Below are 24,163 nucleotides of genomic sequence, written 5' to 3'. Positions count from 1 at the left end.
TAGGTTAAGTTAAGTTAGTTTATGGGTTAGATTATAGACTAGGTTAGGTTATTTTATAGGTTAATTAGGTTAGGTAAACTTATAGGTTAGGTTAGATTGGCTTATAGGTTAGATTCTACGTTATAGGTTAGGTTATAAGTTATTGACTAGGTTAGGTTATAGGTCAGGTATAGGCAACATGTTAGGTTAATTAGGTTTGGTTATAAGTTGTACATAAAAAGCTAGGTTAGGTTATAGTTTAAGTTAACTAATGTTTATGTTATAGGTTTGGTTTTAAAAAAATCTGATGCTTCCAACTGAACCATGATGTAAATAGCTTACAAAATTCTTACCAATTACTCAATATCCCAAAGACTCTATCCCACTATGGAGAAGGGTATCACTCCTCGCAAAGAAGATTTCATCAAAGGAAGATCCATTTAAGATAACACCTTGACAACAATGGTTTGATTAGAATACACACCATTCACCATGCAAGATTGTATTGATTATTGGTTAGGTTATAGCTAGCGATGTGAGCTGGATGGAAATACACACAGCGCCTCTATAATCACCTCTCACACACTCTTGGGATAATACACACACATACACACTATCGGATACCACTCGGCTTATGAAATCCACCTGAATGAGACAGGGAACACACCATTCGAGTGAGAGGAGAGAGACTATCTATCTGCCCACTCAACACACACACACACACACACACGTATACACAAATCAGCTCAAAGGATTTCAATGCTTAAATTTTTATGCAATTTTATTTAAAATATTATGCTTTGAAAAAAAATTGTCTGAAATTATGGTTTGGGGTAATTTTGATTTGCAATTATTCTACGGAAAAAATTTGTATGCTTTGAAGAAAATTTGTTTCAAAATTATGCTATGGAAACATTATGTTTCGAACAAATTGTGTTTTGAAATTACGTTACCATCTCATCGTCATCATGCGATTGATGAGGTTTAGGTTATTGGTTTCGGTAAGGTGTAGTTTAGGTTATAAATTAGGTTAGGGTATAGGTTATATGTTAAGTTATAGGTCATACGTTAGGTTTGGTTTGGTTAGGTTAGATTAGGTTTAGGTTATAGGTTAAGTTAAGTTAGTTTATGGGTTAGAATATAGACTAGGTTAGGTTAGGTTATACGTTAATTAGGTTAGGTTAACTTATAGGTTAGGTTAGATTAGCTTATAGGTTACGTTAATTAGGTTAGGTTGTATGTTGTACATAAAAGGCTAGGTTAAGTTAAAGTTTAAGTTAACTAATGTTTAGGTTATAGGTTTGGTTCGAAAAAAACGAGATGCTTCCAATTGAAACATTGGTGGCCCATAACCATGATGTAAATAGCTGCCAAATTTATTGCCAAGTCAATTTTCCAAAGAATCTATCCCACTATGGATAAGGGTATCACTCCTCCCCAACAAGATTTTATCAAAGGAAGATCTATTTAAGATAACGCCTTGACAGCAATGGTTGGATTAGAATACACACCATTCACCATGCAAGATTGTATCGGTTATAGGTTAGGTTATAGTTAGCGATGTGGGTGGTATGGAAACACACACACAACGTCTCTATAATCACCTACCACACAGTCTTGGGATAATACACACACATACACACTATGGGGCACCACTCGGCTTACCAAATCCATCTGGCTGAGACAGGGACCACACCGATGGAGTGAGAGGAGAGAGACTATCCATCTGCCCACTCAACACACATACACACACGTGTATACACAAATCAGCTGGGAAAAGTGAATCCTTTGACCACTCTTACACATCTCTTACACACCCACCATTATAGCACACATGGCATACACCTATTTGTCAAAATGTTAATCACTTCTATATGCTCATGGAAAATAAAGAGGCCCTCCTATACCCCATCCTCTTCCTAATGAAGCTGAGATTCTTTTGAAGTTTTCTTGTAGATTTATGGTTTAGAGTTTAACATAGTGTGTGTGTGTGTGTGTGTGTGTGTGTGTGTGTGCGTGCGTTTTTGCAGGTTTGAAGACGTTTATAGACCCTTTCTTGCTCAAAAAGGCCATGTGCGAGTGCTCAAAAGTTTTATGCATATTCAATTACTTTAAAATTATATTGTATAATGACATAATAAAATTTCATTAATTAGGATTTCAATGCTTAAATTTTCATGCAATTGTGTTTAGAAATTATGCTTTGAAAAAAAATTGGTTTGAAATTATGGTTTGGGGTAATTTTGATTTGAAATTATGCTACGAAAAAAAAATTTTGTTTCAAAATTATACTATGGAAAAATTTTGTTTTGAAATTATGTTTTGAAGAAATTTAGTTTTGAAATTACGCTACCATCTCATCATCATCATGCGATTGATGAGGTTTAGGTTATAGGTTTCGGTAAGGTGTAGTTTTGGTTATAGGATAGGTTAGGGTATAGGTTATATGTTAAGTTATAGGTCATATGTTAGGTTAGATTAGGTTTAGTTTATAGGTTAAGTTAAGTTAGTTTATGGGTTAGATTATAGACTAGGTTAGGTTAGTTTATAGGTTAATTAGGTTAGGTAAACTTATAGGTTAGGTTAGATTGGCTTATAGGTTAGATTCTAGGTTATAGGTTAGGTTCTAAGTTATTGACTAGGTTAGGTTATAGGTCAGGTTTAGGCAACATGTTAGGTTAATTAGGTTAGGTTATAAGTTGTACATAAAAAGCTAGGTTAGGTTATAGTTTAAGTTAACTAATGTTTAGGTTATAGGTTTGGTTTTAAAAAAATCTGATGCTTCCAACTGAAACATTGGTGGCCCATAACCATGATGTAAATATCTTACAAAATTCTTGCCAATTAGTCAATATCCCAAAGACTCTATCCCACTATGGAAAAGGGTATCACTCCTCGCCAACAAGATTTCATCAAAGGAAGATCTATTTAAGATAACACCTAGACAACAATGGTTGGATTAGAATACACACCATGCACCATGCAAGATTGTATTGATTATTGGTTATGTTATAGCTAGCGATGTGAGCAGGATGGAAATACACACAGCGCCTCTATAATCACCTGACACACACTCTTGGGATAATACACACACAGACACACACACACACACTATGGGATACCACTCGGCTTATGAAATCCACCTAACTGAGACAGGGAACACACCATTGGAGTGAGAGGAGAGAGACTATCTATCTGCCACTCAACACACACACACACACACACACACACACACACACACACACACACACACACACACACGTATACACAAATCAACTCAAAGGATTTCAATGCTTAAATTTTTATGCAATTTTATTTAAAATATTATGCTTTGAAAAAAAATTGTTCTGAAATTATGGTTTGGGGTAATTTTGATTTGAAATTATTCTACGGAAAAAATTTGTATGCTTTGAAGAAAATTTGTTTCAAAATTATGCTATGGAAACATTATGTTTCGAACAAATTGTGTTTTGAAATTACGTTACCATCTCATCATCATCATGCGATTGATGAGGTTTAGGTTATTGGTTTCGGTAAGGTGTAGTTTAGGTTATAAATTAGGTTAGGGTATAGGTTATATGTTAAGTTATAGGTCATACGTTAGGTTTGGTTTGGTTAGGTTAGATTAGGTTTAGGTTATAGGTTAAGTTAAGTTAGTTTATGGGTTAGATTATAGACTAGGTTAGGTTAGGTTATACGTTAATTAGGTTAGGTTAACTTATAGGTTAGGTTAGATTAGCTTATAGGTTAGGTTAATTAGGTTAGGTTGTATGTTGTACATAAAAGGCTAGGTTAAGTTAAAGTTTAAGTTAACTAATGTTTAGGTTATAGGTTTGGTTCGAAAAAAACGAGATGCTTCCAATTGAAACATTGGCGGCCCATAACCATGATGTAAATAGCTTACAAATTTATTGCCAAGTCAATTTCCAAAGAATCTATCCCACTATGGATAAGGGTATCACTCCTCCCCAACAAGATTTTATCAAACGAAGATCTATTTAAGATAACGCCTTGACAGCAATGGTTGGATTAGAATACACACCATTCACCATGCAAGATTGTATCGGTTATAGGTTAGGTTATAGTTAGCGATGTGGGTGGTATGGAAACACACACACAACGTCTCTATAATCACCTAACACACACTCTTGGGATAATACACACACACACACACTATGGGGCACCACTCGGCTTACAAAATCCATCTGGATGAGATAGGGACCACACCGATGGAGTGAGAGGAGAGAGAGTATCCATCTGCCCACTCAACACATATACACACACGTGTATACACAAATCAGCTGGGAAAAGTGAATCCTTTGACCACTCTTACACATCCCTTACACACCCACCATTATAGCACACATGGCATACACCTATTTGTCAAAATGTTAATGACTTCTATATGCTCATGGAAAATAAAGAGGCCCTCCTATACCCCATCCTCTTCCTAATGAAGCTGAGATTCTTTTGAAGTTTTCTTGTAGATTTATGGTTTAGAGTTTAACATAGTGTGTGTGTGTGTGTGTGTGATGGGATACCACTCGACGGGGAACACACCATTGGAGTGAGAGGAGAGAGACTATCTATCTGCCCACTCAACACACATACACACACACACACACACACACACACACACACACACGTATACACAAATCAACTCAAAGGATTTCAATGGCTTAATTTTTATGCAATTTTATTTAAAAAATTATGGTTTGAAAAAAAATTGTTCGGAAATTATGGTTTGGGGTAATTTTGATTTGAAATTATGCTACGGAAAAATTTTGTATTCTTTGAAGAAAATTTGTTTGAAAATTATGCTATGGAAACATTATGTCTTGAACAAATTTTGTTTTGAAATTACGTTACCATCTCATCATCATCATGCGATTGATGAGGTTTAGGTTATTGGTTTCGGTAAGGTGTAGTTTATGTTATAAATTAGGTTAGGGTATAGGTTATATGTTAAGTTATAGGTCATACGTTAGGTTTGGTTAGGTTAGGTTAGATTAGGTTTATGTTATAATTTAAGTTAAGTTAGTTTATGGGTTAGATTATAGACTAGGTTAGGTTAGGTTATACGTTAATTAGGTTAGGTTAACTTATAGGTTAGGTTAGATTAGCTTATAGGTTAGGTTATTTAGGTTAGGTTGTAGGTTGTACATAAAAGTCTAGGTTAAGTTATAGTTTAAGTTAACTAATGTTTAGGTTATAGGTTTGGTTCGAAAAAAATGAGATGCTTCCAATTGAAACATTGGCGGCCCATAACCATGATGTAAATAGCTTACAAATTTATTGCCAAGTCAATTTCCAAAGAATCTATCCCACTATGGAAAAGGGTATCACTCCTCCCCAACAAGATTTTATCAAACGAAGATCTATTTAAGATAACGCCTTGACAGCAATGGTTGGATTAGAATACACACCATTCACCATGCAAGATTGTATCGGTTATAGGTTAGGTTATAGTTAGCGATGTGGGTGGTATGGAAACACACACACAACGTCTCTATAATCACCTAACACACACTCTTGGGATAATACACATACACACACACACTATGGGGCACCACTCGGCTTACAAAATCCATCTGGATGAGATAGGGACCACACCGATGGAGTGAGAGGAGAGAGAGTATCCATCTGCCCACTCAACACACATACACACACGTGTATACACAAATTGTTTGGGAAAAGTGAATCCTTTGACCACTCTTACACATCCCTTACACACCCACCATTATAGCACACATGGCATACACCTATTTGTCAAAATGTTAATCACTTCTATATGCTCATGGAAAATAAAGAGGCCCTCCTATACCCCATCCTCTTCCTAATAAAGCTGAGATTCTTTTGAAGTTTTCTTGTAGATTTATGGTTTAGAGTTTAACATAGTGTGTGTGTGCGTGCGGTTTTGCAGGTTTGAAGACGTTTACAAGACCCTTTCTTACTCAAAAAGGCCACGTACGCGTGTGAGTGCTCAAAAGTTTGATGCATATTCAATTACTTTAAAATTTTATTGTATAATGACAGAATAAAATTTCATTAATTAGGATTTCAATGCTTAAATTTTCATGCAATTTTGTTTAGAAATTATGCTTTGAAAAAAAATTATTTTGAAATTATGGTTTGGGGTAATTTTAATTTGAAATTATGCTACGAAATAAAAAAATTTGTTTCAAAATTATGCTATGGAAAAATTTTGTTTTGAATACACACACGTATACACAAATTAGCTCAAAGGATTTCAATGCTTAAATTTTTATGCAATTTTGTTTCAAAAATTATGATTTGAAACTTTTTTCTTCTGAAATTTTGGTTTGGGGTAATTCTGATTTGAAATTATGCTACGGAAAATTTTTGCATGCTTTGAAGAAAATTTGTTTCAAAATTATGCTATGGAAACATTATGTTTTGAACAAATTTTCTTTTGAAATTACGTTACCATCTCATCATCATCATGCGATTGGCGAGGTTTAGGTTATTGGTTTCGGTAAGGTGTAGTTTAGGTTATAAATTAGGTTAGGGTATAGGTTATATGTTAAGTTATAGGTCATACGTTAGGTTAGGTTAGATTAGGTTTAGGTTATAGGTTAAGTTAAGTTAGTTTATGGGTTAGATTATAGACTAGGTTAGGTTAGGTTATAGGTTAATTAGGTTAGGTTAGATTAGCTTATAGGTTAGGTTTAGGTTATAGGTTATAAACTAGGTTTGGGTTATAGGTTATAAACTAGGTTAGGTTATAGGTTAGGTTAATTAGGCTAGGTTAATTAGGCTAGGTTATAGGTTGTACATAAAAGGCTAGGTTAGGTTATATATTAAGTTAACTAATGTTTAGGTTATAGGTTTGGTTCGAAAACAATCAGATGCTTCCAATTGAAACATTGGCGGCCCATAACCATGATGTAAATAGCTTACAAAATTATTGCTAAGTCAATTTTCCAAAGTCTCTATGCCACTATGGATAAGGGTATCACTTCTCGCCAACAAGGTTTGATCAAAAGAAGATCTATTTAAGATAGCACCTTGACAGCAATGGTTGGATTAGAATACACACCATTCAGCATGCAAGATTGTGTCGGTTATAGGTTAGTTTATAGTTAGCGATGTGAGCGGGATGGAAACACACACAACGCCTCTATAATCACCTGACACACACTCTTGGGATAATACACACACACACACAGACACAGACTATGGGGCACCACGCGGCTTACAAAATCCACGTGGCTGAGACAGGGAACACACTGATGGAGTGAGAGGAGAGAGACTATCCATCTGCCCACTCAACACACACACACACACACACACACATATACACAATTCAGCTCAAAGAAGGAATATTTTTTATGCTTAGATACAATTGACCTTAGGTCAACACCAATGGGGAAAATAGCTCACACCATATGGATGAAATATGCAATTTGAGGAAAGGCTTCAATCACAGGAGAAACTTACACAACCAAAACATCACAAAAACAATACAAAATTTGGCAAAATGGACAGCACCATTGCATCCAGAATGGCCAAACGTCCTAGTCTACAATATCAAAGTGCTCAAATCCGAGCTCGAATAAGTAGTTTATGGCCAAAACAGGCTCCAAAAACAGCAAAAACTGAGTTACATTTGTTCCTCCTCTTCTCTCCATGTTTTTTCTGATTTTTTCTCAGGGTTTTTTTAATTTCCACACTTCACTTTATCCCTTGGGTATCTTTGGCCTTTTGATTGGCCTCAAATAGACCCCAAACAAGCCAAAACCCTTCTACATCCATTCGCACAACAGGCACTAAACTTTTCTCAATCATGCATCCCACAATCACGTAAAGTGGCCCCAAATATAGTTCTCAAAATGACCTTTTTGCATAAATCATCACAAGAAAACACTCCTGTTGCGTCCTCGCTTATCCACGTTGTCGTGCCGCTCCGCTTCCAAGACAAAAAAATGAGCAAAGGAATACCAATCAGGATTATTTGAATCCTACATGATTATTCACCAGTTATAAGGGCTTGGTAACAGGCCAATTTTAAGCTAAAAGTGTGCTAGATGCGGCTCTAAGGGCCAAAATATTTCTCGGTACTGCTACACAGTGAGTATGCTTGAAGTGCTCATAGCTGGGATTTTATTGATCAAAATTGAACTACTCAAAGTTCTCTACAGGCCTGTCTTTATGGCTCATCAATCGGAGCTACAGATAAGAAGTTATGATAGTTTTATTTGAGTTAGTACCAGATCCGTACCGGATCGAGCACCTACTGATAAAAGGTCAAAGATGATAGGAATGCATGGGTCCAAAGTACTCACTTCAACGAGCATGTCAGTCTTTCTAGTTTGTCAATCGGGGTTTCGGTTGGCAAGATATGGCCAGCAGCAAAGATCTTCCCATCTACCTTGAGTAGCTGGGGACTTTTTTATCTTACCTCTATCACCTCAAAAGGTTCTTTTCCCGTGGAAGTATGTACAGTGCTATTGTAAGCATACTCCACTAAGGGTATGTACTTCTCCCATTGGGACTTTTGATCTACTTCTTTGACATAAGCTTTTAGTAGATCAAGAATTGTTAGGTTACCTATTTCACTTTGACCATTTGTTTGAGGATGATAGACCAAAGAGAAGTTTAGCCTTGTAGCTAAATTCTCAAAGAGACCCTTCCTGAAATTTTTGGTCATTCTAGGATCTCTATCCAACACTATGGACATTGGCAAGCCATGGTACTTGAAGATTTGTGATATAAAGAGAATTGCCCTTTGATGGGCTTTGATAGTCTTTTTGACAGGTATGAAATGTACTTGTTTGCTAAACCTGTCTACTATCATCCATATCCTGTATTCCCATCAATAGACTTGGGCAATCCAAAGATAAAATCCAAAGATATACTCTCACATGGGGAATTAGGGATTGGAAAAGGTTGAGGTTGCTTCCCTGTATCAAACTTCATCTTTTGGCATACCACACATCTTGAAACGTACATACTCTTGTATGTTTGCTTTCATGGTAGGCCAATAGAAATATGTTTCTATCCCTTTTAGGGTATACTAAATCCCTCTATGCCCTGCATAAGGAGGAGCATGAGATTCATACACTACTTTCTCGCGTAGTGACTTAGTAATGCATAGTCTATTGCCATCGATAAGATAACCATCTTGTAGGGTAAATGGTTCTTCCTTCTCCCTAGTGCAAGGGCTAAAACCACATCTCTAAAATTGGGATCAATAGCCTATTCATCTATCATAAGACCAAACGTAGTGCAAAATGTGGTCTTTAGAATGTCTTGATCACCTATCCTTATTTGATGGTAGCCAGGTTTTAGGTCAATCCTATCGAAATAGGTTAAAGCGGAGCATCTCAAAGTCTACTTGGAAAGAGTTTGATAATGTCCAAAAATCACTTTCTTACAAAATTTCCACAAGCTAAGACACAAAGACTATAAATTATCCTACCTCTCAACTTTTTACAAGTGCATGGGATGCAAGAAAAAGAAGTTAAAAGATGACAAAAAGCAAGATCTTGAGCATGAGATAGATGCAAGAGATAAGGAAGTGTTTCCAAAGATGAAATGCATTATACTTATTACATGATGCCTTGAGAGATTCCCAAGTGAATGAAGATTTTCTACATGCCAAAGAACACCGACTGTGGAGTAATGGCTCTGCAGATAATTATACCAATATGTCAACACCTATTAGCCTCTAGCGCTGGTGGCCATTCAACAACTGGGTGTGATAGAAAAAGCTTTCCACACAATATGGCCAATATTGCAACATGTAAAGAGATTCTCTTGCTAACCCGCGTTCATGCGGTAGCCAATGCAGGTGCAATTGAGATTAGCCACAACAATATACTGCAGCGTTGCTCTTCAGCAGCTGCATATGAATTAGGTAATGCTGATGGTGTGGATTTGAACGCACAACAATTATTTCTTCGGAGCTCCCTTCTTGCCAATAACCACGATTTGGTGATGGATCCTATGAGCAAAGGTCCATGTACGCAGCAGTTATTGGATCAAGTTCAGATGGCTGCAGATGGCAGACATTAGTTTGGTATTGTATCCAACACAAACCCTCATTTTCCCTTGGAGGAAAGCTACTCCGAGGCAGGCAGTCAAAATCTATTCACGTTTTCTCAAAGGTCTTTTGTGCAGCAGGCGGTCGAGGTAGAAACTCCATATAGTAGCTATAGTATGCTGAACAAGCCGAGTGCAATTATCGTCAATAATGACTTAACATTCCATAGCACAAGGCATGCTGCTATTAATATATTGTCTAAATGCAAAACCAACTTCAGCGTCAAGAGGACAGAGTTTGTCTACTGTTGAATGCATTTTCCAACCTCAAGACACAAAAGATATTTTATTTAGTTATACACTCAATATATCTTACATGTTAGGTTCAAAGCGCCCTCTTGTGCAAATACATTCCTCATGATGTTGCATCTTATCTTGGTTTTCTTGTAGAGACGAGTTAGATTTCTTTGCATCTCTTACTGGCTTACCATGTAAGATCCATTACATCGGCAAAAATTCGAGGAGGATTGTCTTGACAGAGGGGTTGGCTAGGGTGCGGTGTTGCGGATTGGAAGGCCGCCAATGCTTGAGAAGGAGAGCTGGTTGAATGGGGTGGTGGCGGCCCCATCAATTGGACCAAACATGTGGAATCTGACTGTATGCAAAAAAGGGCTAGATTTCTCGCAGTCTTTATGCCACCACCTCAATTCCATCATTAACAAAACTACTAGTACCTCTGTCGTGAGCACTCACTTCTGCATCTTTTGACTAGAGATATCACTTTCTAATGGATGGTTGTTGCACCCCTTGCATGTAGAAAGTGGTTATTGGAGGCCCAAAATCGATGGATCTTTAGAATTGTTTTTTCCTCATTGTACTGCTCAAAGCACGGGACTCACGAACGCTCAATGCAGAAAACAAATCTATTTCTGTTGAAAGTGAGATCATTGTCAAAGGCATCAATAGATCTTTTACAATTTTTCGTGACGAGCTTGATTATGCAGTCTCTTGGCCACAAAAACACACCCATTATACCCTCACCTTCGAGCGGTGTTGAATAGAATTGCCACTTGATTGAGATCCTGATTAAAACCCCTTGGAAATAACATACGACAAACGGATTGAAAAATTTGACGTTGTGTTTCCTTGAATACGGTAGGATGATGTGTTAAAAAGTATAACATGGGGCATTTACAAGTTCTAGTTGGTCATAGCTTGTCACAATCCTTAGTAGACAGCTCAATGCAAGGTAGTATGGGCTTCATTACTACTAAATATGACAACGTCTCCACCATTTGCCGGCTCACTTTTCAAGGTGAATGATGTCGAGCGGAACGCCACCTGTACTAATGCCTATGAGCATCACGTAATAGTAGTTCTCCAAATGCACGTTTCGATTATTAATGAGCGGACTGAATATAGTGCCTTTCGCTATGGGGATGCGGACCTCAAAATGCCCATATCATGTGCAGTTAGGAAGCACGATACGTAACGTGTGCTCGTCAACAAGGAGGCAAGAAGACATAATTGTTGATCAAAGCAACTTACAACACACACACGTGCACGTGCACACGAGGCACGCAAGCGCACGCACATACACACACAGAGAGACAAGGTAATACTGATCAGAGGACATGGAACATAGAGTTACATCTTCATGTTTTGTGTATGGCAGGGAGGACAGATATTCACAACACTGCACGTTCTAATTGCACGAGCGCGATTCCATCTCAGCAACACTACAAGGTCTGTTATCTGTATCCAATTTCCCATGCGCATGTGTTTACTTGGCGCAACACATTAACGCTACGGGGCAGGGCTTGGCTTCCGTTTCTGATAATTTTTTGGAGAGACCACAGTGCGAGCTCTCTACCATACTTGTGTATGGTACCTCTATATGATGTGCATTGTATTCTTTGCACTTCCAATCTTTGACATTTCATTGCAACACGATTTGTTTAACTATTCACATTGCTTTTTTGTAGTTAAACTCAAATATTGGCATGTAGATCGGACAATCAAAAAGCAGGAGTACAACATTGCAGGTCAGTAAGGCACCTCATTTATTGTTGCAGCTCGTTCATACTTTTATCTGTTTGCTTGTTTTATAATTATCCGCATTACTTCCTTTACTTCAGTTTATTTGGATCTCGTTTTCATAGCTATACACTCGATCGATGTTGATCAACATTTGCACATGTTAGTTATACACACAACTCTTTGCATACGGTTGCTAGCCAATGCATGTGAAGTATTACAATAGTGAATACACAAGAAGTGAATGCATGTGGTGTATCAAAGTAGTGAATTGACCTTGTGCATCCTTACTTTAGCTCTAAATAGTTGATATTATACTAGGTGTCTAAGTTATTGATTCCATACTATATATGTCCTCGTTTCCCAGTACTAGGTGTCAGTATGAAGTTGTCAAGACCTACAAGATTACAGTCCAAGCGTCAATAAGGTAGGGAGCAAACTGCAGACAACTTGAAACTAACTTATCGTCCATATGCTAGGCCATGGTCTAAAATTACTGCATTGTATAAAGGTTGAAGCATGCAATGTGACATCTATGCTCACAATCTAAAAATATGTAGTCACGCATGGAAGCTTTGTAACAAATGCCATATATTCACAAGCTCGATCGATCCAGAGGCTACTTGCAAGTTTATACAAGATGTCATGCTTGGTAAGACATGCAACGGACCTTAAATTGCTTATGTTCTTGACCATTATTTGTGAAATAAAACCAGACTTCCTAGATGAGATCAAGTGTACCTTGGGTGCATGTATTCTAGATGAATCAAACTGACATTACAAAAGTTGAAATGAATGTCAATTTGAATGTGTCATGTTATATTCTATAGATGTTATATAGCAAGGCCCACCAAGGAAGACTAGTTTCTCTACTAGAGCCCATCAAAATTCCAATAATCGAGCATCTTTGTGTCTAGAAAGAATTTTTGTGCATCATTGAGCTTGAGTGCAAAGAATCTATCATTGAGATTTAAATGGTTTCTCTACTAGAGCCTATGAGACCCAATAATCGAGCATCTTTGTGTCTAAGGAAAAAAACTCCAAGTCCGCTTTTGTTTGGTTTGGAATAGCTAGCTTGTGGGCAGATCAATGGAGGCAAGAGAGCATCGCAGCCTGCAGGAAACCCGCTGCATGCATGCTCATCTACGACCTCATGCAACGTCAAGTTCATTGCGCACGTGTCTACTGTTTCAATTGCGCACGTGTCTACTGTGCCGGGTCATCGCTCATCTGATGATGGATGATGGCTGCTGATATACAAAGTCAACATCCGGCAGGCCAGGTCAAAGTCAACATCCGCCAGGCTCGTATACAAACTCAACATCCGGCAGGCCAGGCGCTATTATATACATAGCTGCACCAGTACCAATACTCTTATCAAGCAGCAAGTGTACAGATCTCTCCCCCCCCACTATCGAACTCTCTCATAAGACTCTCTCTCTCTCTCTCTCTCTCAACTGATCATCTCTCCCTTTCTCTGTGGCTCGCACACGCACCTGCCACGCCACGGCAGCCCGCACACACACACACACACACAAATCGAGGCCATCATGCATAATCACTCTCAAGGGTCAGCTAATGCGTTGTTGTTGAATAGGCAGCAGTCGATCCAGGTCGCCCTAAACGTTGCCCTCATGTTGTTAATACTCGTTATGCCAGCAGCCCACGCAGGACGGGCGGCATCCTGGAGCATCGTGCAGTCCAGGCCCCTGGAGTACTATGTCCAAGTGGGGCTGGCCCCCCTGACATGGACACCCTCATCGCTCCCATTGACCCCACCGGCTCCACGGGCACCTTCGGACAGACACAGCTCTTCGCCTTCAATGTCACGCACGGCGCTGACCCAGCCTCCACGCTGCTCGGCTCCATGCGAGGTTACACCGTCCAAGCAAGCTCCACCGCCGACTTCCACGGCGTCGAAGTGGAGGTCCTCGCCTTCGACGATGGCTCGCTCAATGGCACCATCAGCCTGCAAGGCCTCATCAACGCTGGCACTAACGAGATCGCCATTGTTGGCGGCACTGGAAACTTTCGAGGCGCTCGCGGCTACGGCATCGTCACATTCCTCAACTCCACTGCCACCCTTGCACTTTACCACCACCAGCTCTTCTTCCTCTAGATGACAGATGACAGCTTCCTAATATCACCCTTTGCGCCGGCAGTAGAAGCTTAACTCACCCAACCTTTAATATGCACTGCCATATAACACTTGACAGCAGCTCACCCATCAACTGTACCATTTTGTGTTCATATAATATACAAAGAGCTAACGGTTGAAAATATTAAAATAGTCCATTGGATATGTAGAATGCAGAAGATAGGTTTAGGTCAAATACTCTTATTTTACCTCATGATTGATGTATGCTTGGATAAATGACATTCTGCAACCTCATATACTAGGAAATTTCGACTTTGCGTACATTTGAATATAGAAAGATGGTGTATTAGATCACCTACACACCTTGGGAGTATTTGACTCTCAAAAAAATTTTCTAGCACATGAAATTTGTGCAATTAATGGGTGGTACGACTATTAAAATTCAACGTATAGCTTCTATCATGCACTAATTTTTTGAGAGGTTGTGCCACCAATTTCTTTGAACCATCCAATAATCTTCTTCACCTCATGATCCAATGTAATATTGATGTGATGCATGTCCAATTGATATGATGAGTGGAGTTTATCTCCACTTAATCACCTAGTAGACATACCTACAACCCCCAATTATGGATACTCCCTTTGTGATAGCTTTCGAATGTGATTAAGAGATTTTTTAAAACAAAAATTGATAGAGTTTCTTTTGTAGCCACGCTCTCATGCTAGTTTTATCATTATTATTTTAAATTACATAGGGTTTCTTTTGTAGCCATGCTCTTATACTAGTTTTATCATTAATCTTTTTAAATTTCATAGGCTTTCCTTTGTCCACACCCTCTCAAGCTAGTTTTCATGTGAAAAGCAAGTACCATCTATTCAGTGTAGTGTTCCCACACAATTTGAGGCTTTGAAATCTAAACTTGTCTTCATTGTATCTCAATTATAGACTCGCACAAACCCAAAGCTTTGAATATCCATAAGGTGCACAAAACTCGCACATCCACATTAGAATTGGAAAGAATTGAAAAACGAGGATAAATGCCACCACTTGTCCAATTGATCATATTTAATACACTAAAATATGATAATAGCCCCACTCTGTAACAGAATATGGCTATAACATTGATTGGATCGGAATTAAATTAACAATAGTGAGCATTTCCTTAAGAGAATTCTTAAAGAGCATAAGGAGAGCACTGGATTAAAGGTAGAAAAATGAACATTACACCTAGTTAGCTTGGCATGAACAATACTTGTAAGAGAGAGAGAGAGAGAGAGAGAGAGAAAGAGAAAATTAGAGAAATTAGAAGACTTTGAACACCTCAAGCACCTTAGTCATCAAGCACGAGAAGCACCTCAAGCACCTTAGTCAACCCAAGCAAGGCAAGCACCTCAAGCACATACCTAGCTTGCCTAAGCTTTAAAGTACCTAAAGGTCATAGGTCTAAGGACTTTTAACACTAACCTTTGGAGGTCTTTTAATCTCCATTATCTGCTCATTTCTCTTTGATAGACCAGCTCTCTTTTGGACCCTTAATGAGAGGTAGCCTTCTCTCCCTTTTGGTTTCGTGTTGAGATAGATCTAAAACCACATATCTATATTCTAACTCTTGTTCCCTTTCATTTTTCCACATTAAATGCTCAGTTCAATATGAGAAAATCATAAGGTATGTAGATATTAGATTTTATGACATTACACTACAAGAGGTCACTTAAATTTTGCCGCCAAATTATGGATGACAATGGCGAGCGTCGATATTTGTGCAGATAAGTATGGAGGGAGATGAACACTTTAAACATTTTCATCTTCAAATTTTTCACGCTTGTATCAATGATTTTTTTGACGCTTATATAGATATGGATTCCGATGTTTAATCTTGCGCCTGCAAGAGCGTCTGTACTGACAGAACCTGCAAAAACCGAAACGCAGGTCTTTCCCTGAGAATTTCTCTAATTTGTGTGCCTCTTCTCTTGGTCTCGTCCTCCTCACCTAGTGCAGATCTCGTGCCCAAAAACTTGCCGGAGGTGAGAATGTTGCTTGTTGACTACTCCTTCGTATCCATTAGGAATAGAATGGGGTCTATGAGGGCCTCTTTATTTGGCAATTTAAAGAAGTCAAACCTTTAGTATTAAGAAAGTAATCAAAGGACAACTTTTGAATTCAAACAGGCCAAAAAACTAGTTTATTTGAATTCAAATTTCCCCCCCAAAATGGAATTAAAAATCTAGCAGGTAAAACCATATCATCTAGCATATCTATGGAAAGAGCACAATGCGTAGATTGTAGATCTATCGTCTTTGCTCAAATCGAAGATCATATGTGGGAATTATGGAAGGCCAAAAATCATAAAATTGTCCACCTCCTTTTTAGGGGGAAAAGTGCATCCTTTGACCACTCTTACACATCTCTTACACACCCACCATTCTAGCACACATGGCATATACCTATTTGTCAAAATGTTAATCACTTCCATATGCTCATGGGAAATAAAGAGGCCCTCCTATACCCCATCCTCTTCCTAATCAAGCTGAGATTCTTTTCAAGTTTGTTTGTAGGTTTATGGTTTAGTGTTTAACATAGTGTGTGTGTGTGTGTGTGTGTGTGTGTGTGTGTGTGTTTTTTTTTTTTGCAGGTTTGAAGACGTTTACAAGACCCTTGTTTTGCTCAAAAAGGCCGCCTACGAGTGCTCAAAAGTTTTATGCATATTAAATTACTTTAAAATTATATTGTATATTGACAAAATAAAATTTCTATTATTAGGATTTCTATGCTTAAATTTTCATGCAATTTTGTTTAGAAATTATGCTTTGAAAAAATTGTTTTGAAAATATGGTTTGGGGTAATTTTGATTTGAAATTATGCTACGGAAAACTTTTGTATGCTTTGAAGAAAATTTCTTTCAAAATTATGCTATGGAAAAATTTTGTTTTGAAGAAATTTTGGTTTGAAATTACGTTACCATCTCATCATCATCATGCGATTGATGAGGTTTAGGTTATAGGTTTCGGTAAGGTGTAGTTTTGGTTATAGGATAGGTTAGGGTCTAGGTTATATGTTCAATTATAGGTCATACGTTAGGTTAGCTTAGGTTATGTTAGATTAGTTTATAGGTTAATTAGGTTAGGTAAACTTATAGGCTAGGTTAGATTAGCTTATAGGTTAGGTTCTAGGTTAGGTTGGGTTATAAGTTATATACTAGGTTAGGTTATAGGTCAGGTTTAGGCAACATGTTAGGTTATAGGTTAGGTTAATTAGGTTAGGTTATCAGTTGTGCATCAAATACTAGGTTAGGTTATAGTTTAAGCTAACTAATGATTAGATTATAGGTTTGGTTGGAAAAAAATATGATGCTTCCAACTGAAACATTGGCGGCCCATAACCATGATGTAAATAGCTTCCAAATTTATCAAAGGAAGATCTATTTAAGATAACGCCTTGACAGCAATGGTTGGATTAGAATACACACCATTCACCATGCAAGATTGTATCGGTTATAGATTAGGTTATAGTTAGCGATGTGGGTGGTATGGAAACACACACACAACGCCTCTATAATCACCTAACACACACTCTTGGGATAATACATAGACACACACACTATGGGGCATCACTCGGCTTACAAAATCAATCTGGCTGAGACAGGGACCACACCGATGGAGTGAGAGGAGAGAGACTATCCATCTGCCCACGCAACACACATACACACACGTGTATACACAAATCAGCTGGGAAAAGTGAATCCTTTGACCACTCTTACACATCTCTTACACACCCACCATTATAGCACACATGGCATACACCTATTTGTCAAAATGTTAATCACTTCCATATACTCATGGCAAATAAAGAGGCCCTCCTATACCCCATCCTCTTTCTAATGAAGCTGAGATTCTTTTGAAGTTTTCTTGTAGGTTTATGGTTTAGAGTTTAACATAGTGTGTGTGTGTGTGTGCGTGCGTTTTTGCAGGTTTGAAGACATTTACAAGACCCTTTCTTGCTCAAAAAGGCCACGTGCGAGTGCTCAAAAGTTTTATGCATATTCAATTACTTTAAAATTATATTGTATAATGACAGAATAAAATTTCATTAATTAGGATTTCAATGCTTAAATTTTCATGCAATTTTGTTTAGAAATTATGCTTTGAAAAAAAATTGGTTTGAAATTATGGTTTGGGGTAATTTTGATTTGAAATTATGCTACGGAAAATAAAAATTGTTTCAAAATTATGCTATGGAAAAATTTTGTTTTCAAATTGTGTTTTGAAGAAATTTAGTTTTGAAATTACGCTACCATCTCATCATCATGATGCAATTGATGAGGTTTAGGTTATAGGTTTCGGTAAGGTGTAGTATTGGTTATAGGATAGGTTAGGGTATAGGTTATATGTTAAGTTATAGGTCATACGTTAGGTTAGGTTAGATTAGGTTTAGGTTATAGGTTAAGTTAAGTTAGTTTATGGGTTAGATTATAGACTAGGTTCAGTTAGTTTATAGGTTAATTAGATTAGGTAAACTTATAGGTTAGGTTAGATTGGCTTATAGGTTAGATTCTAGGTTATAGGTTAGGTTATAAGTTATTGTCTAGGTTAGGTTATAGGTTAGGTTTAGGCAACATGTTAGGTTATATGTTAGGTTAATTAGATAGGTTATAAGTTGTACATAAAAGGCTAGGTTAGGTTATAGTTTAAGTTAACTAATGTTTAGGTTATACGTTTGGTTTTAAAAAAATCTGATGCTTCCAACTGAAACATTGGTGGCCCATAACCATGATGTAAATAGCTTACAAAATTCTTGCCAAGTCAATATCCCAAAGACTCTATCTCACTATGGAGAAGGGTATCACTCCTCGCCAACAAGATTTCATCAAAGGAAGATCTATTTAAGATAACACCTTGACAGCAATGGTTAGATTAGAATACACACCATTCATCATGCAAGATTGTATCTATTATAGGTTAGGTTATAGCTAGCGATGTGAGCACGGAAATACACACAGCGCCTCTATAATCACCTGACACACACTCTTGGGATAATACACACACACACACACACACACACACACACACACACACACACACACACACACACACTATGGGATACCACTCGGCTTATGAAATCCACGTGACTGAGACAGGGAACACACCATTGGAGTGAGAGGAGAGAGACTATCTATCTGCCCACTCAACACACACACACACACACACACACACACACACACACACACGTATACACAAATCAGCTCAAAGGATTTCAATGCTTAAATTTTTATGCAATTTTATTTAAAAAATTATGCTTTGAAAAAAAATTGTTCTGAAATTATGGTTTGGGGTAATTTTGATTTGAAATTATGCTACGGAAAAATTTTGTATGCTTTGAAGATTTTCTTTTTCAAAATTATGCTATGGAAACATTATGTTTTGAACAAATTTTGTTTTGAAATTACGTTACCATCTCATCATCATCATGCGATTGATGAGGTTTAGGTTATTGGTTTCTGTAAGGTGTAGTTTAGGTTATAAATTAGGTTAGGGTATACGATATATGTTAAGTTATAGGTCATACGTTAGGTTAGGTTAAATTAGGTTTAGGTTATAGGTTAAGTTAAGTTAGTTTATGGGTAAGATTATAGACTAGGTTAGGTTAGGTTATAGGTTAATTAGGTTAGGTTAACTTATAGGTTAGGTTAGATTAGCTTTTAGGTTAGGTTAATTAGGTTAGGTTATAGTTTGTACATAAAAGGCTTTCCGTTTTGGTAAACACCTCACCATTGTGTTGTTTTTATGTTAGGTTAGGTTAGGAAGCGGAAACTCCCATCTTATATGGTGCTGGAAGTGGCAACACTTAGCTAGCTGTACTGGCACCTTATACATGTTCACATGAAAACAAAGAGCCATGATGAAAATCCTACCTCATCGACATGACAAGAGAACTTTGTAGGCCAAGCTCCTCCCTATTCATTCCGGTGGTACAACGTTGACAATATCACTATTTGCCCCATCTGCATATTGGAATCGGCCTTGTTTTGCAGTGAAGCCTCAATATCTAATTATAATCCTACCTGCACCTTCCCCGCGTAGCGATCATAGAAGCTTTGTGTGCAACAAGACCTAGTTCCCAGCTGAACAATATATCTACCTTCAACTACGGCCTTACTCAGCTAGTTTCTGCATGCGCAACTAGTTATGGCCAGCATTATGCCGCTCCAAGTATAGCTCATGCAAATTCAACAACCATATTGTGCCCTCGGCCATCCTTCAATGTTCATGGAAACCATGATATGCAGCAGGTCCCCATGCATAATTCTCAAGATTCACACCAATTCTTTTCCTCGTAGTAATTTTCTCGTGCAGTAGCAAGCCGGGCAAAGCCAAAAAGGATCAATATTGGAGACCTTTCAAACCCTGGTTATATTTTGCAAATCATCAACCTGGAGGGTACTTTGGATGCTTTCCAACGTGATGAGCACTCTCAAAGATCATATATTTTGTGAGATCAACCCATGGCAGAGGTCTGTTCTAGTGCTTCTGAAATAGAAGATATCAGATTTCAATCAATGATCAATTGGACTAATTTAATTACTCTGAAGTCGAATCACCAAAACGCATTGCCTTTGCAGGCCCATCCCAACACTTTTTTTGCTAATGCTATCAAGTGGTTGGCGTTGCAGACAGCGGTCGAAGAGTAAACGTCAAAGTTGACAAGACTAGGACAGAAAATCTTAGCAGCATCGATCAGAGAAAAGCTTATGATGGATCCTCAAGTAATTAATCTAGTTGCTTCAATGCTTGTACTTTTAGCACAGAGTGTGAGGGGATTAGTGGTAGACAACTCAATGTCAAGGGAAACGCATTGGGGAATATTGCCACTAGTGCAAGTCACTGGTCTGATGAGCCATTGGCTTCAGTTGCACTCCTTGTCTAGATTTTTTGATAGCCTATCTAAAATTTTTATGAAAGAAACATCTCTCATGACCAATTCAATGCAGAATATGGTGTCTGTGGGAGGAAGTTGGTCAGCGTCTAGATCCAAGCTGATGCATCACTAGCAATGCAACGGAAGTCAATCATGCAGGTGCCTATGTGGCTGCTGACCAAGATCAAAAGAATAGTCAAAGAGAAAAAGCGTAAGCTAATTCTTTTTTCCACACAAAGAAGTTTGATGCTGGAGAAGCCAAAGAACACCGACTGTGGAGTAATGGCCATTCAACAACTGGGTGGGATAGAAAAAGCTTTACACATAATATGGCCAATATTGCAGCATGTAAAGAGCTTCTCTTGCTAACCCGCGTTGCTCTTCAGTAGCAGCTGCATATGAAGTAGGTAATGCTGATGGTGTGGATTTGAACGCACAACAATTATTTCTTCGCAGCTCCCTTCTTGCCAATAACCACGATTGGTGATGGATCCTATGAGCAAAGGTCCATGTACGCAGCAGTTATTGGATCGAGTTCAGATGGCTACAGATGGCAGACATTAGTTTGGTATTGTATCCATCACAAACCCTCATTTTCCCTTGGAGGAAATCTACTCCAAGGCAGGCAGTCAAAATCTATTCACGTCTTCTCAAAGGTCTTTTTTCCAGCAGGCGGTCCAGGTAGAAACTTCATATAGTAACTATAGTATGTTGAACAAGCCGAGTGCAATTATCGTCAACAACGACTTACTGATCAGAGGACATGGAACATAGAGTTACATCTTCATGTTTTGTGTATGGCAGGGAGGACAGATATTCACAACACTGCACGTTCTAGTTGCACGAGCGCGATTCCATCTCAGCAACACTACAAGGTCTGTTATCTGTATCCAATTTCCCATGAGCATGTGTTTACTTGGCGCAACACATTAACGCTACGGGGCAACGCACGGCTTCCGTTTCTTAAAACTTTTTGGAGAGACCACAGTGCGAGCTCTCCACCATACTTGTGTATGGTACCTCTATATGATGTGCATTGTATACTTTGCACTTCCAATCTTTGACATTTCATTGCAACACGATTTGTTTAACTATTCACATTACTTTTTTGTAGTTAAACTCAAATATCGGCATGTAGATCGGACAATCAAAAAGCAGGAGTACAACATTGTAGGTCAGTAAAGCACCTCATTTATTGTTGCAGCTCGTTCATACTTTTATATGTTTGCTTCTTTTATAATTATCCGCATTACTTCCTTTACTTCGGTTTATTTGGATCTCGTTTTCATAGCTATACACTCGATCGATGTTGATCAACATTTGCACATGTTAGTTATACACACAACTCTTTGCATACGGTTGCTAGCCAATGCATGTGAAGTATTACAATAGTGAATACACAAGTAGTGAATGCATGTGGTGTATCAAAGTAGTGAATTGACCTTCTGCATCCTTACTTTAGCTCTAAATAGTTGATATTATACTAGGTGTCTAAATTATTGATTCCATACTATATATGTCCTCGTTTCCCAGTACTAGGTGTCAGTATGAAGTTGTCAAGACCTACAAGATTACAGTCCAAGAGTCAATAAGCTAGGGAGAAAACTGCACACAACTTGAACTAACTTATCGTCCATATGCTAGGCCATGGTCTGAAATTAATGCATTGTATAAAGGTTAGACCATGCAATGTGACATCTTTGCTCACAATCTAAAAATATGTCCCTCCTGCAGGACGGCATACCTCACATAGATAGGGATTAACGAGGTCGACAAAAAAATGAAACAGACACTACTGCTGCTCTCACGTGTGTATTATCATTGGGTGCTTTGCCATCGGACCGGCAACAACAAGACTTAGCAGCATTGCGTCTACAATCCATTACTAGTTCAATATACCAGTCCTGAATCGATAGTATCCCCTCTCTATTCATGAGACTGATGAGTGATATTTGGACATAAAAGAGGCAGATATTATAATTATAGACGAGCTATCCGTGTTAATCCAAACGAATTTTTACCTATCGTAAGACAAAATGTCAACATAGAAAGTAGGACATTGGCAGATCCCTTCAACAACAAATGTGTTCTCTTGCACAATGACCTTGCCCAACTATTCCTAGTTTGTAGTCACGCATGGGCGCTTTGTAACAAATGCCATATATTCACAAGCTGGATCCGGAGGCTAGTTGCAAGTTTATACAAGATGTCATGCTTGGTAAGACATGCAACGGACCTTAAATTGCTTATGTTCTTGACCATTATTTCTGAAATAAAACCAGACTTCCTAGATGAGATCAAGTGTACCTTGGGTGCCTGTATTCTAGATGAATCAAATGACATTACAAAACTTGAAATGAATGTCAATTTGAATGTGTCATGTTATATTCTATAGATGTTATATAGCAAGGCCCACCAAGGAAGACTAGTTTCTCTACTAGAGCCCATCAAAAACCCAATAATCGAGCATCTTTGTGTCTAGAAAGAATCTTTGTGCATCATTGAGCTTGAGTGCAAAGAATCTATCATTGAGATTTGAATGGTTTCTCTACTAGAACCAAAATTCCTGGCCTGGCCCTATATTCCAGTAGGCTTTTGTTTGGTTTGGAATAGCTAGCTATCAATGGAGGCAAGAGAGCATCGAAGCCTGCAGGAAACCCGCTGCATGCATGCTCATCTACGACCTCATGCAACGTCAAGTTCATTGCGCACGTGTCTACTGTTTCAATTGCGCACGTGTGGTGCCGGGTCATCGCTCATCTGATGATGGATGATGGCTGCTGATATACAAAGTCAACATCCGGTAAGCCAGGCGCTATTATATACATTGCTGCACCAGCACCAATACTCTTATCAACCAGCAAGTGTACAGATCTCTCCCCCCCCATCCCCCCCCACTATCGAACTCTCTCATAAGACTCTCTCTCTCTCAACTGATCATCTCTGCCTTTCTTTGTGGCTCGCACACGCACCTGCCACGCGCACGTCAGCCCGCACACACACATACACACACACAAATCGACGCTATCATGCATAATCACTCTCAAATGTCAGCTCATGCGTTGTTGTTGAAGAAGCACCAGTCGATCCAGGTCTCCCTAAACGTTGCCCTCATGTTGTTAATACTCGTG

At 38.3% G+C, this 24,163-nt stretch overlaps 1 protein-coding gene across 1 annotated transcript; it reads left to right on the top strand.

Annotated features, from left to right (window-relative positions):
- Nucleotides 1-13,264: 13,264 nt before the first annotated feature.
- Nucleotides 13,265-14,140, top strand: LOC147420422 (uncharacterized). Its single transcript, XM_086504532.1, has 2 exons — nt 13,265-13,357; nt 13,619-14,140. Exons 1-2 carry the CDS (start codon nt 13,265-13,267, stop codon nt 14,138-14,140), a joined length of 615 nt encoding a protein of 204 aa, XP_086360658.1.
- The last annotated feature ends 10,023 nt before the right edge of the window (nt 14,141-24,163 follow it).

This window comes from Adiantum capillus-veneris, chromosome 28 (genome assembly GCF_014529385.1).
Source record: "Adiantum capillus-veneris isolate H3 chromosome 28, ASM1452938v2, whole genome shotgun sequence".
Classification (NCBI taxonomy): domain Eukaryota; kingdom Viridiplantae; phylum Streptophyta; class Polypodiopsida; order Polypodiales; family Pteridaceae; genus Adiantum; species Adiantum capillus-veneris.
This window is presented reverse-complemented; position numbering and strand designations above follow the sequence as displayed.

Bases quoted from the DNA above. Each gene is read 5' to 3' on its own strand.
- LOC147420422 (XM_086504532.1), top strand. From the start codon at position 13,265: ATGGCTGCTGATATACAAAGTCAACATCCGGCAGGCCAGGTCAAAGTC. The intron at 13,358-13,618 runs GCGCTATTATAT...GTTGTTGAATAG, and splicing joins CTCAACATCCGGCAGGCCAG to GCAGCAGTCGATCCAGGTCG.